This window comes from Beta vulgaris, chromosome 8 (assembly GCF_026745355.1).
Source record: "Beta vulgaris subsp. vulgaris cultivar EL10 chromosome 8, EL10.2, whole genome shotgun sequence".
NCBI classification, from domain to species: Eukaryota; Viridiplantae; Streptophyta; class Magnoliopsida; order Caryophyllales; family Amaranthaceae; genus Beta; species Beta vulgaris.
The window spans coordinates 29,883,682-29,903,320 of record NC_079209.1 but is presented as its reverse complement, the minus strand read 5'-3'; the positions used below and the strand labels follow the sequence as shown (position 1 = coordinate 29,903,320).

At 38.3% G+C, this 19,639-nt stretch overlaps 1 protein-coding gene across 1 annotated transcript; it reads left to right on the top strand.

Annotated features, from left to right (window-relative positions):
* Nucleotides 1–5,796: 5,796 nt before the first annotated feature.
* Nucleotides 5,797–12,603, top strand: LOC104901184 (BTB/POZ domain-containing protein At1g30440). The gene is made up of 4 exons (XM_010688735.4): nucleotides 5,797–6,567; nucleotides 8,444–8,513; nucleotides 10,412–11,635; nucleotides 11,731–12,603. Exons 1-4 carry the CDS (start codon nucleotides 6,509–6,511, stop codon nucleotides 12,277–12,279), a joined length of 1,902 nt encoding a protein of 633 aa, XP_010687037.1. The 5' UTR covers nucleotides 5,797–6,508; the 3' UTR covers nucleotides 12,280–12,603.
* Nucleotides 12,604–19,639: the final 7,036 nt, after the last annotated feature.

Here is a 19,639-nt window from a genome sequence, read left to right as displayed (position 1 = left end):
AAGTGTTCCGATTTTATGTGATAACACAAGTGCAATCAATATTTCGAAAAACCTGTCCAGCATTCTAAAACCAAGCATATTGAGATAAGGCATCATTTTCTAAGGGACAATGTTGAAAAAGGTAATGTTGAGTTGGAGTTTTGCAGGTCAGAAGATCAATTGGCTGACATATTTACAAAACCTTTGAGCAGAGAAGTGTTCATCAAGCTTCGTACCTTGTTGGGTATGATTAAGATTAGACAATGAGCTCTTAGGTCTTGACTTCTCCCTTTGGCTTGTCAAATGATGTCATTTGTGTATATATTTCAGTTGTACATTTTTTTGCTTTTAGGGCTTACAAAGTTCTTGTGCGATGCTGAACTGATCATCTTAGTACTTGGGTACTTAAGCATAAGTCTTCAAAAGGTAAGTTGGCACAGACCAGTTGCAGACCACTTGGGAACCAGATTCTTGAGGCGGTTACTCTCTGAATACTTGGTTTATTTTCAAATTTCAAATTAGGAAAATAAATGAAGTGACGGTTGTAATTAAGGCAACTGCAGTTTCGATGAACGGATATATCCGTTTGATTTTTTTCTTCTTCTTACCTTCTTATATATATTCTTGCATGTGATCATACTTTCCTTATTTTCTCTCATTATCTTTGATCACAGATTTTCTTGATTTTGTTTTCTTTAGTTGCGTTCTCTTTTCGATCAAACCCTACTTTCTCTACTCTTTTCTTTCTGGAATCTTGAAACACAAATTGTTCAAGTTTTCTTTTCTTGTTCTCAAGTGCTCACAACAGAGTAAATTCAGTCTCATCATGTCAAAAAGAAGGAGTTCAAGGTTGGTCGAAAAGGAGGTTGAAGAATCTCCTGAAATTGAAACAAAGCAAGCAACGGAAGTGGTTGATCCGATTGTAGAAGAGGAGATTGAAGAAGAAGAAGAAGTACCTCTGATACGGAGGTCTTCAAAGAAGCCAGCCACTGCAAAATCCATCACTACAAAATCAAACCACACCAAAAACCACCACAAAAGCAGTTACTTCACATCAACCGCCAAACCCACCAAACCTGCTACCACCAAAATTACAAAAACCACCACTCCCAAAAAGCCTGTCACACCAAAATCAAAGGCTCTCTCTCCAAAACCGGTTGAGGAGTCTAAGCCAGAGGAGTCGGAGAAGATAGAGGAGTCAGAATCTGAAAAGGAGTCGGAGCCAGTGGGTGAGTCAGAACCGGAAAATCAGGAGTTGGAGGAAGAAGAAGTTGAGAAGGAGGTGTTGTAATTGAAAAGGCAAAGAAGGTTGCCGCCAAGAAACCACCATCAAAAGCGGTTAAGTCTGTTGAAAAGACGGTTACCAAACCCAATCCCTCAAACCACCAGTCAAACAACCAAGTCCAAAATCTCTACCCCTACAATTTCACCCAAACCAGTGGAGAAATTGAAAAAGAAGGCCGATGCTGATGTTGAGGGGGAAGTTTCTAAGAAGGCAGGGTTAAGGCTGGTGCTAGCAAGGGCCCTAAGATTAAGACGGCTGCCAAGAAGAGTGCTGAATCTTCTAAAGGCAAAGAGATCATGGAGCAGGAACCAGAACCAGACCGGTTCCCTGCTGACAAAAAGAGGAAGGTGTCTGCTCCTGCTGCTGCTGAGGGTTCTAAACCCAAGAAAAGTAAGTCATTACCCCTGGCCTTTAATGATTTGAGGGATAGGTCTATACTGGTTGGTTTTCTGTTGCAAAGAGTTGGGTTAATCAAAATTCTTGCATGAGGTTAAGGAAGCCCTAGATTTTCAGAAATGGTCTGTGTTATTTGCCAAAGAACTTGATGTGTTTATGCCTTTGGTTGAGGAATTTTATGAACACCTGCATACTAAGGACGATGGGTCCTACTTTGCTTTTGTTAAGGGCACTCCCATTAATTTGTCTGAGAAGAGTTTGGCTGACATTCTCAAAGTCCCCCACAAGGGACTGGCTGAGTACTCAGGGAGAACTGGCCCACGTTAAAGGCCTACACAGAACAGATCCAGACCAGGTTGTTCACTGGTCCTCCTGACCCTAAGCAGGGGTACCTCATTGGCCATCTAAGGAGCCCATCATGAGGATCTTTCATACCATAGCCTCAAAGATTGTGTTTCCCAGAGCCACAGGGCGCATGAGTGTTAGGTTGATGGACAGTTTCTTATTTACTGTCTCATGGAACATATTCCCGTCAATCTCTCCCTGCTATGATCTTGGGTCACATGATCTGCTGTGTGGAAAAGGCCAAGCATGCACTGCCCTATGGAGGATGGCTGACCTTAGTGTTCACTCATTGGAAAATTCGTATGGTGGGAGACTATGGCACCATGTCTCACCTTACGAATCAGATTATAGGTCAGAAGGGCATGTCATATGCAGGAGGTGTTCTGAAAATGAAAAGTACAGCGAAGGATGATGCTATTGGTGCAGGGACCAGTACGGAATCAGTTCAGGCTACTTATGCCTTGGTGAAGCAGTTGAGTGACCAGAATCAGATGATGCAGAATATGCTGAATAGTGTCACTTAGCTTTGCACTGCTCTTCAGGAATCCTACAAGAGAGTTGAGGTTCGCCTTGACAAGGCTGGTATTCAGGGAAGAGAGGATTCCGAGGAAAAAAAATGAGTCATCCCATGCTGCTAGTGATGAAGATGATGAAGAGGAGGAGGAAGAGCAAAAAGAAGAGGAGGAGGAAGCACAAGAAGAAGATGCTTCCGAGAACCTTGAGGAGGAAGATGATGGGACTGAAAATGACTCTGGAGCTGATTGATTTATTTTTTTTCTTCTTATTATCTTTTGCTGCTAACCCCTCTTTCCTTAAACTTTCTATCTGGTTATCTCCCTTTCCCAAATTACAAAAATAATTGATCTTCTGTAATTTGGTCTATTACTGGTCTGTAATAACTCTTAATTAGGACAAGTAGCTTTTGGTACTCTGCAGGAACTTTGGTAGCATCAGCATCCCTAAAATGCTGTCTGAGCTGCCTATTTGGCTTGACTTAGTAGTTATCTACTGCTTATTTTATGTTCCTTTGATTGTACCCTTGATTTATTTTGATGATGCCAAAAGGGGGAAGCAGGTGTGAAGTTCTGTGATCTTTTCCACCTAATCTTAGGGGAAGTAGATCTGGTGCTATAACGTGTGTGTTGCAGCAACTAGAACAAGGCTGAGGCCTTGTTAGTGGTGACAGACAGAAGTGGTTTGGAATTGAGTGTATTCAAAGCACTTTACTTCTTTTCACCCTAATGACTTAGAAATAAGTCTGAACACTACTGATGTTCTTCTTGCGGATGCATGTTTAAGTCTAAGAGCTCTGAGTCTAATTAGTATTTGCCTATGGTACTTAGAAACTCTTTCTTAAACTGATGTCAGTTAGTTATGAACTGGTGTACTTGTAAATGATGCTTAATCTGCAGGAACAGTACGAAACCAATGCTTTGAGTTCTTATCTTAAGAATTCAATTTGTTTGAAAAAAGTTCCCAAAACTAATGTTATTATTTGCAGGATGAACTTCAGGGTTTGTCATCATCAAAAAAGGGGAATTTGTTATGTTCCCTATTTTGAGTTTTGAATGATGACAAACCACATTAACTATTATATTGCATGTATGTTTCTGTTTACATGTGTAGGTGCCAAAGTACGAGTTCAATGGATAGAAAGACGAAGCTAGTGAAGCCAAGTCTTGAAGAATTGCATGAAGACCAAGATCAAGTTGTAGCTTTTAGGTCTTAGATGCAATGTAATGGTATAAAGGTTTTAATGCACTATAAAGGTTTGAAACTGAGAGATGAGGTAGTTGTGGATGACAAGAAACATTGGATACTTGTCATACACAACTACAAGTAAAACTTGGTTGATTGGAACAATCTGGGAACAGATCTGAACCAGTCCTCTAAGACTTATTGCATTCGTATTTTAGGAAAGTTTCTTTCCGCGTAAAATTGATTTTCAAAATACACGGATGCATGGTTTGTTATGCGAACATAATTTCTTAAGTATGGTAAGTGTATTATATGATATTATACTGAGTATATTTTCCTTGGAATAATTTCCATACTTCCGAGGAAAGTATACTCTCATAACATCATGTAACACTAACTTACCAAAGGCTTATTTAAGAAGTTCTGCTAGCATTCAAACCTTAAGCTTTTGCACGATAATTTTTGAGCATTCTCTTAGCAAAAGTATTCTCTCTCAAGGATTCAAACCTGCATAAACCCTAATCCACATAGATCAGAAACTACTCTCATTCTAGCATATTAGGCTGTTTTGTTCGTGAGAGAAAAAAACTTGTTATATTTGAGCATCCTGTGAGTTCAAGTTGCTGGGGAAGTTGATCAGGGATTAACTTCATTTGAACCATCATAGTTGGTGGTTGAGTCGAACTTCCATAGGTGGAACTTGGGGAATCATCTTGTGCATAGGTGCATAAGTGATTGAGTGTAATTCTTTTGTTTTTCTGAGTTGATTAATAAAAGAGTGAGTGAGTGGAGGACTTAGACTTATTTGAAGTCGAACCTCGTTAAATCCTTGTGTTGTTTATTCATCGCTTTTATTTCCGCTGCTAAAGAACTGTTTCTTTACTGTTCTTACATTAATCGAAAAAGTTGCAACATTCGGACAAACACTCAATTCACCCCCCCTCTTGAGTGTCTCTTGCACTTACTGAGCTAATTAAGCGATTTTGTTGCATAGTCATTTGGTTTTTTTAGTAATTTTGGGGTTGATTTAGGATGATTAGGATCCATAATTATAAGAATTTGAAAATAAAGAGCAATGGAAGAAGAGTTTGAACAAAGAGAAGAAATTTAGTGAAGATGGAGAAAATTAAGTGTGCCGAAAATATAGCAAAATGAGTCTCTATTTATAGATCTCGAAAAAATAGAGCCGTTGGTATTTTTTTTTTGATTTATATTTTTTTAAAATATAACCGTTGTAAAATTTACAACGGTTATATTTGAAAAAACCAATAAGAAGCTGACATTTGGCGTGGGTGACAAATGTCACGCTGCAGTTGGCGCTGACACGCGTGTCAGCGGGCTTCGTTTTTTTGCCTCATCCAGCAGCAAAACGCTGCGTTTTGCTGCTGGGTTAAGCAAAAAAAATTAGTGGAATGCTGACCAGGCAGTGGGTCCCACTCCCACGCCTGATCACCATTTCACTCACCCCATCCCATTTTTTTGCCCCAATCACTCCCATTCAACACATGATTTTTTTTCCAATCATGATTAAGACCCTTTTTTTTCATTCATCTCATGATTCTTGTTTTTCACTCATGGTTAATGATGCTCTTAGTGGGACACTATAATCACGAACATGGAAAAAGTTTATTTGTCAGAGGATACCAACTATAAATAAAAGATAAATAGATTATTTTTGGATTCACAATATTCATGTTATTTTTTATATCTCATGTTTAAAAGAACACACATTATAATAAAAAAAACATTGAATAAGAGTATATAAAATTTAAACTCAAAAAATAGGGCGCTTTTTGAAATTGCGAGGAATATAATGGTGATTCATAAAAATGTTTTAAGTCATGCATTGGAGTTATTAACACGGCAGTCGGCAAACAAGCAAAATTTGGACGGAGTAAAAACGGGATACAGTAAAAATAGACGAATTTACACACCTAGTTAAAAGAATCTCAGTATCTAATCTCGAGAAAAACATGAGTACTTCTGAAGGCAAAACAACCCACATGCTCACTCACTCAACACTCAAAAGTCATAAGCAAATAGTTTTGGGGTTAATACTTAATGAGAAAATGGTAAGTTTCAAGAACTGCCATAAATACGCATGTTCAACTTAAATAATAATCACCCTTTTCACAGCTTTGGGTCCCTCCCTTTCCTCCGTGGTACAATTATTACACTCTTTCATGGCGCTCCTTTACCCTTATTTTTCCTTTAATTTTCACATGAAAACCACAAAAAATCACAGCGAAACTCTTCACTTTTATTATAATGCGCAATGATTAAATTTCCCTTTTTTAAGGTCCAATTTTTGGAATCTTCTTACCCTTGTTCTTCTAGTCTTAGTTGTATAAACAAAAACAACTCTTTGTTGGTTTTGGGTGGTGGGTTTTTAATTTTAGGGAGGAATCTTTGAGGAGTTGACCTAATTCTTCTGTTTTGCTCTTTATTTCTATAATTTTTTTTTTTGTTGATTTGTTTTGGTTTGGTAGATTTGGGTTGGTTTCCTTCTTTGAGGAGTTTCTTCTGTGAAAGTAATGAACTGGGTTATGATTTAATGTTTTTGTTGATGTGTAATAGTTGATTTACTCATGAAATTGCTACATTGAAGGCTGAATTTTCAGTGAATGTAGGTTTTTTTTTTTTTTTTTGGGCAATTAAGGGTTGAATTTGAGGTTGAGTTGCTTAACAAAGAGGCTACATTTTTCTCTTTCTTTTGATGTTTTGAGAAACTTGGTTGAAAATTTCAAGCTTTTGAGTTTTAGTTTTCCTGGGTTTAAAAAGTTTGTGGTTGATAATCGAGAAAAAATGGCTTGTGTGAAATTGGGATCCAAGATTGATGCATTTCAGAGAAAAGGGCAGGCATGGTATGTTTTAATCTGATCTCTAATTTCTATTTTCGACTTTCACTATTCTATGTTATTTAATTGTTCTAATGTCTGAATTTCTTACTGTAAAAATATGTTTTAGCATTTATTCTTTGGAAATTTGTGTTTCTGGGATGCAGTGTTCAATATGCAAAGTATGTTTCTGTTTTTGTAAGTCATGTATTGGATATTTGACCTGTATAAACGCTAAGATTCGCCATCAATGTTGTAAATTTCTACTATACATAGATTTTACCTCAATGTTAGAGATACAAATGCTGTTAAGAGACGGTCACAATTTGATGTTGCTCTCGTTATTTATCTTCAAGTCATTCTCGGCAAAGTCAATGCTAAAATGTGACGAAAATGAAGTTGCAATTTGCAGTTTCAAGCTTATGTTGTTAAAAAGTAACATCTCATATTGAATATCTTACAGTATGATGCTCTTGAATAGTTAGGGGTCGTTTGGTTCAAGATATGGAATGGAAAGGGAATGGATACAAATAGAGGAGGGGAATGGTAACAAAAATTATTACTTTTATTGAGTGTTTAGTTCAAGTCAAGGAATGGAAATGAAGGATAATCATTAACTTCAAGTAATGGATTTTGTTACTTGAGGGGGAGGGAAGGTAACAAATTGGGGGAATCCATTACCATCAAGTAATGGTAATGGATTGATGAGGGGTTGAACCAAACAAGAAAAAAAGGAATCGGTAATTGATTCCGTTTCTTAAAATCCAAAAGTAGTGAACCAAGCGATCCCTTAGAATGTAGATGGCAAAGGACTTATGATTATTATGCAGACACCTAACTTATTTTTAATCACATATTCGTAGAGACAATATCTAAAAAGATAGAGAAAGAGGGGATACATCTGTGACATATACGGAATGGACTTGAGATTACACTTTTCACAAGAAATAGCAAAATATTCTATCTAGTATGTGTGTATAAGTACTTGTAATTTGAAAAGTACCTATAAGCTATGTTACCCAGACATGCATTAAGTGTTTACTCGGATACGGGTGTCCAAGTATCCCACTCGTCTATTTTGTACAAAAAAAAAGTACTTAGTTTAAAATGAAGTATCCAAGTGAAGTGTCGTGTCAGACACAACATGACACAATATGTGATGTTTGAGGTAAATGAAGGTGTTGGAGTAACCTAACTTGTATGATTCTTCTAAAATTAGGTGGATAGTATATTTGTGTCCAAATTTGTGTACTATAATGTGTCTAACAGGTGAATAGGTACCTATATTTGACACTCATATCTCTGTACAAGTTTAAGCTGTTTGGCGTGGATGAATTAACGGTTGTAGACTTGTAGTGGTGGAACTCATGCTAGTAATTGGTTCTCTGACACAAGTGGTGAAGAAATTGTAAATTATGAGATGAAAATCTGCCAGAACGATGCATATCAATGAAAATTAGTTGATCAGACTTTTTTTTTCCAGTGTGCTCAAAGGTGAGCCATTGGTGATGTAAGAGAGAGGTCAATGTTTGGAATGGAGAGACCTTTGGAATTGATAGTCTCTCCGTCAAGCCGCACTGTCATAGATGATGAACTTTTTAGAACAACTCATAGGTCTAAGAAATAGCATGTATGCCATTGTTTTGTTTTGAACAGTTGCAAAGGATCCTCCATGGGTTTTGAAGTTACTCCATTGTGGTACGAAGCTTTGTCGTATGCTTTAGTATGGTTGCGTATGCCAGTGAGATGCTTATTCTTGTTTTTAGTTTGATAAATTCTCCACTAAACAATCTTGTTATTGTTATGAGCACTAGTCGCCACTCAGGCACTCATAGGTCTCCTGTATGAATCATATTTTCTTCCCTGATTTTACTATATAATATTACACTTTTATCATTTACAGGTTTTGCACAACTGGTCTTCCAAGTGATATTGTTGTTGAGGTTGAAGAGATAACTTTCCATCTCCACAAGGTACTCAACCATTCACACTTTCACACCTCTTTAAAGTGTTAAAATATTATTAATTCTTTATAATTTGTCTTTTGGTAAACCCTTGTTATGCATATGCATTTGACCTGCCAGTGATCAACCAGTTAAAACAGCATTTGAACTTGTAATGTTTATGACATGAATTGCGAGATTGCAACTGTTAATTGTTTATAATATGTTTGTTTTAACAACTTCTCCATGTCTTATTTTAGAGAAATTTTTAGTTCAAAAATTTGACATTATTTGTGTGAAATAGGGGTTCATGTTAGAAGAATCTCTATGGATAAACCTATATCAATGTCATTAATATCTTTATCGAGATTTAGTTGCCACATTGTTAATTCAAGTCACAAAGTCATTGTGAAAACTTTTTGTTGGTGGAGGAAGCATTTATTGTTTGTTGTTAACTTGAAGCTTTCAGAATTATTTTTGTGTTCTATACTGGTTCCATAATGTGAGTTTAAAGTCAGGCATGATGTGTACAAGATGTCAAATTTTTTTTTCAACCTTGTAAATAGCAAACGCGTTTAAATTCACCAGTCAGCAGACAAAGTTAAGCTAAGAGATGTGGAATATTCAGGTCCACAACCAGTCAACAACAAAATCAAAGTGTAGATCCTATTACTAGACTGAAAAAAAAAACTACAAGTTTTTAGTGAAACCCATCCTATCTATTTCCTTTCTCCTCATTTTTGCAACATGAAAGGATCTCTTTAGCTTGAAGGTGCAATGAAGAAATAATATTTTTGCGATCTCAAATGTGATATCCGTTAAGTTATTAAGATAAGACGGCATCGGTTGTCGCGGTATAAAATTACTAAGACCACCCGGAACTCGTGAGAGCTTATGAGCTTGGGGTAGGCTTGGGATGAGACCTACTCGTTTTTCGGGTTTTTATACTACGGCGTGAAAAGACTCAAGACGGAGAGTTGTGTGGTTTTAGCCTCTATTTATTGATATACTTAGCAAATTACTTGTGAATTAGTGCAACAAAGAATTATGTCACACAAGTTAGCTCCGAGTTCAAGCTGTGGTCCTCAGGGTGTATTACAGGAAACGAATAAGCCATAATTAGGCCAGCTTGGTTTAGGATAACTGAGACCTTTGGCATCATATGCTGTCATACCTCTCATTTCATTATGTGCATCATTGCATCATATATCAGGAAGGTGTAAATATCAGTATTGACATTGTCTGACTTATGAGTCATTCCATTGTGACTCCTAAATTTTTTTATTAATATCCTAAAGACCTTACCCGTCTGTATATGCCCAAATTTGCTTCGTTGCTGAAAACTTTTCATTTGATCTCCCAAATACGGAAGCTCATAGTTCCAATCCTCTATCCCTGCCCAACTAATGCTCTATGCAATTAGTGAGATCAGAGGTGTGAACAGTGTATTAAGAAATTACGTGATCAGCCCAGAACCCAAGAAGTTATTATGCACTCGTCCACAGAATAATAAAAGTAAAGAAGATACTTCCAGTCACAATACTTGCATATTCTGGCTCTGTGCTTTATGCAGTCATGCTAAATGCAATCTTTGCGACTTGGACTAGGCTATATGAGCACTGATGTCTTTATTCTATCGTATACTTTGTGAACTTCAAGGGAAAACCTCTTTACCTATTTATTGTATGTTTTGCTTCATGATCTTCTTAATAAAATTTCTCTTCATTATTTGGAGTCATCAAATATGAGTAATCCTGGTGACTGGTGAGTTTGAGGGTTTGGTGGGTCTGAGCTCTCTTTGTTTATGCTTTTTAAGTCTGTTTTTATATATTATAATTAAATTGCACTCAAGAGAGAAATAAGCCCCCAAAAGAAACCTTTTTACATTTAGTAGTGCTTGACCAATTGTAAAATTCATTCTGCTGCAGTTTCCTTTACTTTCACGGAGTGGTGTCATGGAAAGATTAATTGCAGAAGCCGATGAAGGAGAAGAGGGTTCTGTTATAAGCATAAGTGATTTGCCTGGTGGAGCTAAAATGTTTGAACTTGTTGCCAAATTCTGCTATGGGGTTAAACTTGAACTTACAGCCTCAAATGTTGTATACTTGCGTTGTGCTGCTGAACATCTTGAGATGACTGAGGAGTATGGAGAAGGCAATTTAATCTTTCAAACAGAAACTTTCCTGAATCAAGTGGTTCTTAAGAGTTGGAAAGAGTCTTTGAGAGCTCTTCAAACCTGTGATGACATACTTTCCTATGCTGATGAACTCCACATTACAAAGAGATGTATTGAAGCATTGGCTGTCAAGGCAAGCACTGACCCAAATCTATTTGGCTGGCCTGTTGTGGAGCGCGGTGGCCCAATGCAAAGTCCTGGTGGCAGTGTCTTGTGGAATGGCATCAGCACAGGGGCTAGACCTAAAAAATCGAGCACGGATTGGTGGTATGATGATGTGTCAATTTTGAGTTTCCCTCTTTACAAGAGGCTGATATTAGCCATGGAATCTAGGGGGATTAAGCCAGAAATCATTTCTGGTTCTATTGCTTATTATGCTAAAAGATATCTACCTGGGTTGAACCGACGACAGGGTGCAGGTGATTCCAGCTCCCGCCTTGGGCCTCCACCTATGGCAAGTCCACCTTCAGAACATGACCAGAAGTTATTGGTTGAAGAGATTGACCAATTGCTTCCTGTGCACAAAGGACTCGTTTCAACCAAGTTCCTCTTCGGTCTCCTTCGAACAGCCATGATACTTCGAGCAGACACAACATGCATATCAAGCTTGGAGAAGAGAGTCGGAATGCAGCTTGATCAAGCGAATTTAGAAGATCTTCTGATGCCTAACTTCTCCTATTCAATGGAGACACTGTATAATGTGGATTGTATACAAAGGATTCTTGAGCACTTTTTGACCATGGATCAGGCTAATGGTGATGATTCCCCTTGCTCCATTGATGATGATCAATTGATAGTTTCACCTTCTTTGACTCCTATCACAATGGTTGCGAAATTGATCGATGGATACCTTGCTGAGGTGGCACCTGATATTAATCTCAAGCTACCTAAATTTCAAGCCCTTGCTGCAGCTGTTCCTGAGTTCGCAAGACCTTTGGATGATGGTCTTTATCGTGCCATTGACATCTATCTAAAGGTAATTTTGTGATAATACCAATGTATCAGTTATAGGTTTTTTCATTCAAAGGTCTAATTAGAATATTAATCTAATGATTATTTTGAAATCTGCAGTCACACCCTTGGCTATCCGAGTCAGAAAGAGAACAACTCTGCAGGCTAATGGACTGTCAGAAACTATCCTTGGAAGCTTGCACTCACGCTGCCCAGAATGAGAGGCTACCCCTAAGAATAATAGTACAAGTTCTGTTCTTTGAGCAGCTGCAGCTAAGAAATTCGATTGCTGGGTGTTTTCTGGTTTCTGAGAATCTTGAAGGTTCAAGACAGTTGAGAAGCGGCATGGTTGGATCCAATGAAGGAGGAGGTTGGGTTACAGCAGTGAGAGAGAATCAGGTTCTTAAGGTTGGAATGGATAACATGAGAATGCGAGTTTCTGAACTTGAGATGGAGTGCTCAAACATGAGAAACGAGATTGAAAAGTTAGGTCGAGTAAAGGGGTCGGGGTCGGGCACTTGGGGTAACGTTTCTCGGAAGTTGGGGTTCAGGTTGAAGTCTCAAATGTGCAGTGCCGAAGAAGGGTCAGTCAGTAACCAAAGTAGTGTCGTAAGTGGGAAGGCTGAGAAACTGAAGGAAAAGCATGGGAAGCACAAAAAGAACCTGTAATCTCAACCTCTTGTCCTTTTCTCAACAGCTTTCCTGCAATTCCTCTATTTAATGCTGACTTTTCGTTCATTCTGAGAAGTGACCACGTCTTTTGTAAGCAGGATGGGCTATATTGATACGTACAAGTTGTATTAATCTCGTTGGGTTACATGTGTATTCTTCTTAGGGCTGTTAGTGATATGAGAAAAATCTTTTGTATTTTCTTCACCTTCTTGATTAAAGTTCAAATTCGTCATTGTATGCAATTCTGGTGTCATAATATGATCTCCTACTTCTTTTGAGTAAGGGAGCATTTTGAATAGGAGTAAGTGATCATCTGTCAAACACTCTGCATGCACATGTTTGAGAGATTTCTATTTCTGATCCAGGAGGAACAAAATTGTTCCTTGTTTTGTTAGTGGATCTGGACACTTATTTGAACACGTAGTTACGATGATAAGTTGTAGTTTCATCAAATGTTATTTTATTAAAAAAAGTAGATGCGATGGGAGTTAGAGCCTGTTCTCTTCGACATAAAACAGTTGAACTGAACTGATATGAACGAACTGATCTGAACTGAACCGAATTGGATTGAACTGAAATGAATAGTGATATGTGAGAGTAAAGGTATTGTCAAGAGTTGAACTGAACTGATCTGAACTGGTCTGAACTGAATTGAACTGAAAATAAGTTGGGGAGAACAGACCCTTAGTGGGATAATATTTTTTTGTTGGAGGATACAAAAGTTGAGTAACTTCTTATTGATAAAGATAGTGTGAGCCAAAGTAGTGTAAAAGAATTAATAAGTAATTGAGGGACTATGCTTAAACAACAGTGTTCAAGCTAATTTGGGACATTGGATTATTTTGGGACGGAGGAAGTATTGATTTTGTGTTGCTTGCACTAGTGGAAAAGACTTTATATGTCACTTAGTTACATATGCAGTTTTTGTAAAATCGCATCGGAAAATGGATATTAAAAATGGGAGGGAAAGTTGGGAATACAATCTGATGTGGTCCTCTTGTGGACCGCATCCGATTAAAAAAACTGATGCTTTTTTTATAAAAAAATCTGATGCGGTTTGACGGACCGCAGCAGAAAATTCGTTATTTACCTCCCAAAAATATCGCATCAGCCCTCATGGCCTGGCCCAATCCCTCATGCCCAATTCCCGGCCTTTGATTCAATTCAGGTTTTTAAGCAGTTCACTTCCTTACTCTAAGGTAGAGATGACAATGGGTAGGATCTGGACAGGGTCCTCTAGGATTTAGATCCAAATCCGTTTTTTAGGCGTGGATCCATATCCTACCCGGATCCACTGGGTAATAAAAATGAGGATCCAGATCCAGATCCGAATGGATCCTACGGATCCGGGTCCTAAAAGGATCCAAAACGGATCCTTGCTTATTGTCTTCAAATTAACCTAATTTTCACAATAAATAAAGATTTTAAACAATAAAGTCATCTAATATCAACCAAAAAATACATTTAATTTTTTAAAAGTAAGAATTGCAACTACTTACAACTATTCAATTATCAAACTGTAGATTAGTTATCAACCCAATTTTCGAACTTAACTATCCAGTGAATTTGCACAAAAATCACACATTAATTAGAACAAATCCGAAATTCAAGCGAAAATCCGTTTTATATGTAATAACTAATATTATCAAAATAAAATATTAAATTATAATGATATTATAAAATGGGTAAACGGATCTGGATCTGGGTAATTATTTAGGACCCGGTCCAGATCCGTTTTTTCGAGGAGGATCCAGATCCTACCCGGATCCATAGGGTCCAAAATTTGAGGATCCAGATCCGTCAAAAATGGATCTGGATCCACGGATCCGGGTAGGGTCAATTACCCACTGCCATCTCTACTCTAAGGGATAAGCAAATAAACCCTAATAGGCGAAATTTCTCATTTCTCTCTCACTCATCCTCTTCCCTCCCCTGTCTCTCTCTATCTCTCTTACTCTTTTCTCAGTCAACCCCCTTCTTACCCTATCAACCCCTCTCTTCCTCTATCAACCCCTCTCTTCCTCTATCAACCCCTCTCTTCACCAAAATCCGCAACCACCAAGAAGGAAGACGGAAGGAAGAAGACGACGAGGCGAAGAGGCAAAGACGACGAAGAAAGAAGACGAAGAAGGCGAAGAAGAAGACGAAAAATCGAAGAGACGAAGACAAAGAAGGAAAAGACCAGTGTCTAATTTAGGGTTTGTAGATTTAGTTTATTTTAATTATTTTAGTTTTTTGTCGATTTTTCGTTTTTTATTTCTTTCGTAATTTCTTGTTTTCTTTCTAATTTTCATTTTCTTTTAATATTTTTTTTTTTAATTTTTGTTTATTAATTGTTTTTTTCTTTAAGATATAGACTTTGTTGATTTTTGTTTATCTATTGATTTTTTTTGATTTCGTTACTCCTCTCTGTATTTAGGTAGAGCTAGGGTTCCATTAATTTGTTCAAGTATTTTAAAATTTTGTATTTAATTTCTGTTGAATTTGTATAATTGAAGTCAATTTTAGTTTATATAATAGAATTCAGATTTAATCATTATCGTTAATGTTTGTATAAATGAATTGATTTGTGTTTATAATTGAAGTATAAATGATTTTTTTTGTTTGTATAACCTCCTGCTTACTGCAGACCTGCAGTTCAGGCGGTTCTTTTTAGTTTCATGAGCCCCAAATCTGATGCGATTTTCTTGAAAAACTGCATCAGTTTTGTGACAATCTGATCCGGTCCAAAACCAGATCAGTTTATCCCTCATATCCGTTGCGAGCCTATAACTCCCCGACCTCTAATTCATTGTTGTTAAGTTAACTAATCGATTTTTAGCAGCAAAACCTAGATAGTCGGTGCGTTATTGCCGTACTTTCCATTAGGAAAATACAAGGCAACTTATATTCATAAACTAAAACATATTATAACATGAAATATAATATGGATCCAACATTAGTCTTGGTTAAAGTGATGCATGAGACAATGTAGATCTTTGTTCTTGGATAATCATTGAAGAGTCATGGTGATTTTAAAAGCTTCTTAAAGGTTTTCATGGAGTTCATGTTCCATTATGACTCCTCGTAGTTTTCTAGTTCTATTAGGATTCTTATGTTGTGATCCTAGTCCTAGTAGGAATAGGATTTGTGAAATCCTAGTTCTAGTAGGATTAGAGTTCCTAGTTGTATTAGGAGTATAAGTTGTAATCCTAATTCTAGTTGGATTAGGATTGTAATACTGCGCATTTTCGGAGTTATTTCTTTATAAATAAGAAAATATAAAGAATATAATTGAAAGGTATTTTAGTATTATTTACAAAAAATAATAATAGAATAACAATAATACAGTTTGAGTACACTTACAACTGTAACGTAATTCTATTATCGTTCGGTTTACTTTAATTTTGAAATAAATAAATTAAACCGAGTCCTACTAGACATAGATTTGCTATACTATAAATAGGAGAGAATAAGAATAAAAAAAAGTATATAAAAAAAAGAAAACCCTAATCTCTCTCCCTCTCTCAGCCGTCACTCACAACCTCTCCCTCTCTCAAATTCTCTCTTCTCTCTCTCTTTCTCTCTTGTCGCCTCCCCTGCGTTCTTCGCCTTCGACGTCGACTGTGCGAGTAGTGTGTGTGGGGTGCGAGGCGTGCGTGGTTTTGGTGCGACGGGAGTGTTCGAAGGCCTGCGCGAGCGAGGGCGCGGACGGTGCGAGGCGTGCGAGGGGTTTGTGCGAGCGCGTGCGTCGTCGTGTGCGAACGTGGATGAGACGTTCGAGAGTTTGTGCAAGAGGACAAGGGTTGTGCGAAGTGTTGTGCAAACAAGTGGGCTGTTGTGCGCGCGGTGCTCGAGTTTGTGCGAGCGAGTCGCGACGTGGATCTGTGTGGTGTTCGAGGAGGCCGTGCGAATAGCCGAAGACAAGTGTTGGTGTGTGCTGCTGTGCGAGAAGGCGAGGGCTAGACCTCGAGTGGTGCGAGCGTTGCGCGAGTGTGGTGGTGCGCAGTTAGTCGTCGCCGGAGATTATCGCCGGCGAGTTTAGCGGTATTAAAAAAAACCTAATATGTATTATATGATTATATATTAGTTTTAATATTGTACATTCTGTTTTTTATATTAATTTTAAGTTGTAAGTTAATTAATTTGTAATTTGAGTAAATTAGTAATTAATTAAGTTGTATGATTACTTTAAGTTATTAATCTGATTTAAGTTGTAAATCTGATTTAAGGTGTTGTAATTAAGTAAGGTGTGAAGTAAAGAAAGTAGTTTATTGATTTTGGATGGAAAGTTAAGATGACCTTTGCTATTCGAACCTGATTTTAGGAGTATTGGACATAAGACTTGAATGAACTTGGTAAATGTTACGTAGTATGGAACTAGTAAACTATACAACAACTCCCAACTTCAGGTTCTTAATTTGGAGACTTGTGCAACAATGATTGGGCTCGAATCCCGATTCTGAACTCCGATTAGCAACCTGCAAAAAGGGACCCACCCTGGAGGTTTGGGTGGTATTTCCCCCTCCGATGCTTAAGTCAGATATCAAGGATATGACGGAACTTTTAGAGAGAGAAAGTAGAGAGGGAGAGAATTTTTGGCAGAATAACAGTACTGTGCTCTGAAAAGCGTACCTTTTTCCTGAAATCAAGGACTATTTATACTGTTTGGAATGACTGCTGTGCCTTGATGTCACCCTAATTTGGGAGCATGTGATTGGCTAAGTAATAATATGATGACACGTGGCAAGTGCTGATTGGTCAATACAATTTACCCTTTAGCTGAATCAGGCTTCACTTGTATTGGGCCTAAGTACAATTTTAGGGCCACAAGGGAGCTTTCCAGTACACCTTTTCCTCAGAAAAGTGTACTTTAGCCCAAAGAACCTGCAGACCTTTGTACTTTTCTTTGCCTAAGCGAATGCCACATGTAGGGCTGGGATAATGCCACGTGTCAATAGAGTAGCCGTCGATTTTTAGGCTACAACATTTGCCCCTTAAAAGAGGGAGTTACCTTTTAGGCGCCAAGACGGTTGATCTTCCTCTCTTAACCGACCTGGAACTGCCATTCTCTTTTTCAAGAAAGAGGCGCCATTTTGCCGGTCTCCACAGGTCAACCTTTAAGCGCAATGGTTATTTTTACTGGATGAGGGGGTCATTTTCACCCCTCTATAAATATGTGACCTTGTCGTTTCTGAAATTATTTTAACATTGCTGAGAAATTTTCTAGAGAGAGAGACTCTGCAATTTTTACTGAGCTTTTTAGAGAGAGAATTTACTCCCGTCAGAGCTCTTGTAAACTGCTACTCCACTCATTTGAGATTTCAATTCATCCGAGCTTTCTCTACAGGTATTTCCTTAATTCTTTCTTGTTTTTTCACGCATATTTTAAGAAAATGAGTTCGTCTTCTTCATCGAATAAACCCGGCCGCTCAAGGGTTGGTACTAGCCCTAGAACAGAGGCCTATCTTCTTCGGCATCTTCTAGAGTTGGACCTATCTTGGCCGGACATGCATTCTTTTTCTTTTGTCATGGACGGCAAAGTCAGACGACCCAGTCTTTACCTGTGCAGGGTAATCTGGCGCGCGTCAAGCAAACATCTCGTATCAAACGAGGAGTTAACCTGCCGGCCTCCAGCTCAGAAATGGAGGCATCTACTGGACGGATTCCCGCTGAGGGAGAGCGTGAAGTCCAAAAAACTCGTCCGGCAAACCCTAGCCCTTCTCCTGAACTCGTCCAGGAGGAATCAGAAGTTCGAGGCTCATGCTGACGGCCGCAGAGTTTTTCAGAGAAAATCTCGTCCTTAGAGTGAAAAACCAGGCCTTGAGGGCTGAAGTCACGGCTACCGTGGATGTGGCCAAGGAGGCCATGAATACGGTTATTGATACTTCGAAGAACTGGGCCGTGCAGGCCTTTGGAATGCTGGCCGAGGAGGAGGACATCCCCAGGTATGTTCGCCGGCTAGAATTTCAAGAGAGCCTGCACAGAGCTAATATTAAAGGGGAGGAACCCCCCTGTCTTCCAGGAGTCTTCAGAAGATGAAGAAGAAGAAGACGATGCCGAGGCCCAGGACGAAGAGAACAACACTCCTCCGGACGCCTAACTTCCCCATTTTCTATTTTGGCCACGGGCCACTTGTAATTTTTTGTACTTTTGCTTTAGATTAGCTTGTAATCTAGCTTTTAGATTAGCCTGTAATCTTTCCTTCTATTTAGAAAGAGTTATCTTTTTACATCTCCAATGGTTCATACTTTCATGCACTTAGACGCCTTGTTTTGATCAAGTATTTATACCTAAGTACAGAAGCAATTCGTCCTAAAAGACTTCGTCATAACCTACTTCGTCTGAGCCAATAGCTCTTTTTGGACGAGTAAGTCAGAACGTTTATCAGATGCCTAAGCATAAACTTGTGAGCTTAAAAACTGCCAAGTTTATAACTTGTTCGTCCTGAATTTTGACAATCATTCGTCATTGAACAAAGAATTAGTTATTTTTAATAAATTATGCCCCTATATGCCCCCCTTCTTGGACGAGGAGGTTTTGATAACCTTCCTTTGTTTCAAGAAGGAGAAAGGCCATAATTTACTAAATAACTTGGACGTTTTCATGAAGGTGATTGCAACTCGTCCATCTTTGTTGAATTATGAAATAACTTGTTCCTTTACTAAGGTTGTTATTTCTAAATTTTGGGCTTTTGGACGGAAAGTAGGATACCTTTACTAAGGCGTCCTAATTCCAGCCGACCTTGTTTAGGAGATGTTTAATTCATATTAGGATGATAACATGTTGGCCGATCTCCAAATAGAAGGCGTGTTTACTTGCTGCTCTGTTGTATTAGTTAGCTTTGGACGATAGTATATAACTTAAGCAAATAAATCAAACAGAGAGTCATAAGGAAGTAGAGCTGTATTATATGAATTTTGCTTGACGGATAGTCAAGGTACATGTATACATTTCTACCTTTTTTCATTGTAATGCATTAAGAGTAGATTACAATTTCTTAAGATACTCTAAACAAAGTATTTTTTCAAAGTATCATAATTCCACGTCCTAGGAATAGAACGTCTGTCCATGCCTTCCAGACGAAAGGTGCCATTTTGAACTACTTCGATTATTTTGTAGGGTCATTCCCAATTAGGGGTGAGCTTTCCTAGCTCCTTAGCTCGGCCGACCGCTTCCATCTTCCTCAAGACGAGGTCTCCAAGCTTCAACGGACGCCTTGCAACTCTTTTGTTAAACTCCCTTGCCATCCTTAATTTGTAGAGTTGCATTCTCAGCAGTGCATTGCCCCTGACTTCAGGGACTAAATCCAGGGCCGTCCGGAGAGCTGCCCAGTTAGCATCTTCTAAGTACATCATCACCCTCAGGGTTGGTTCTT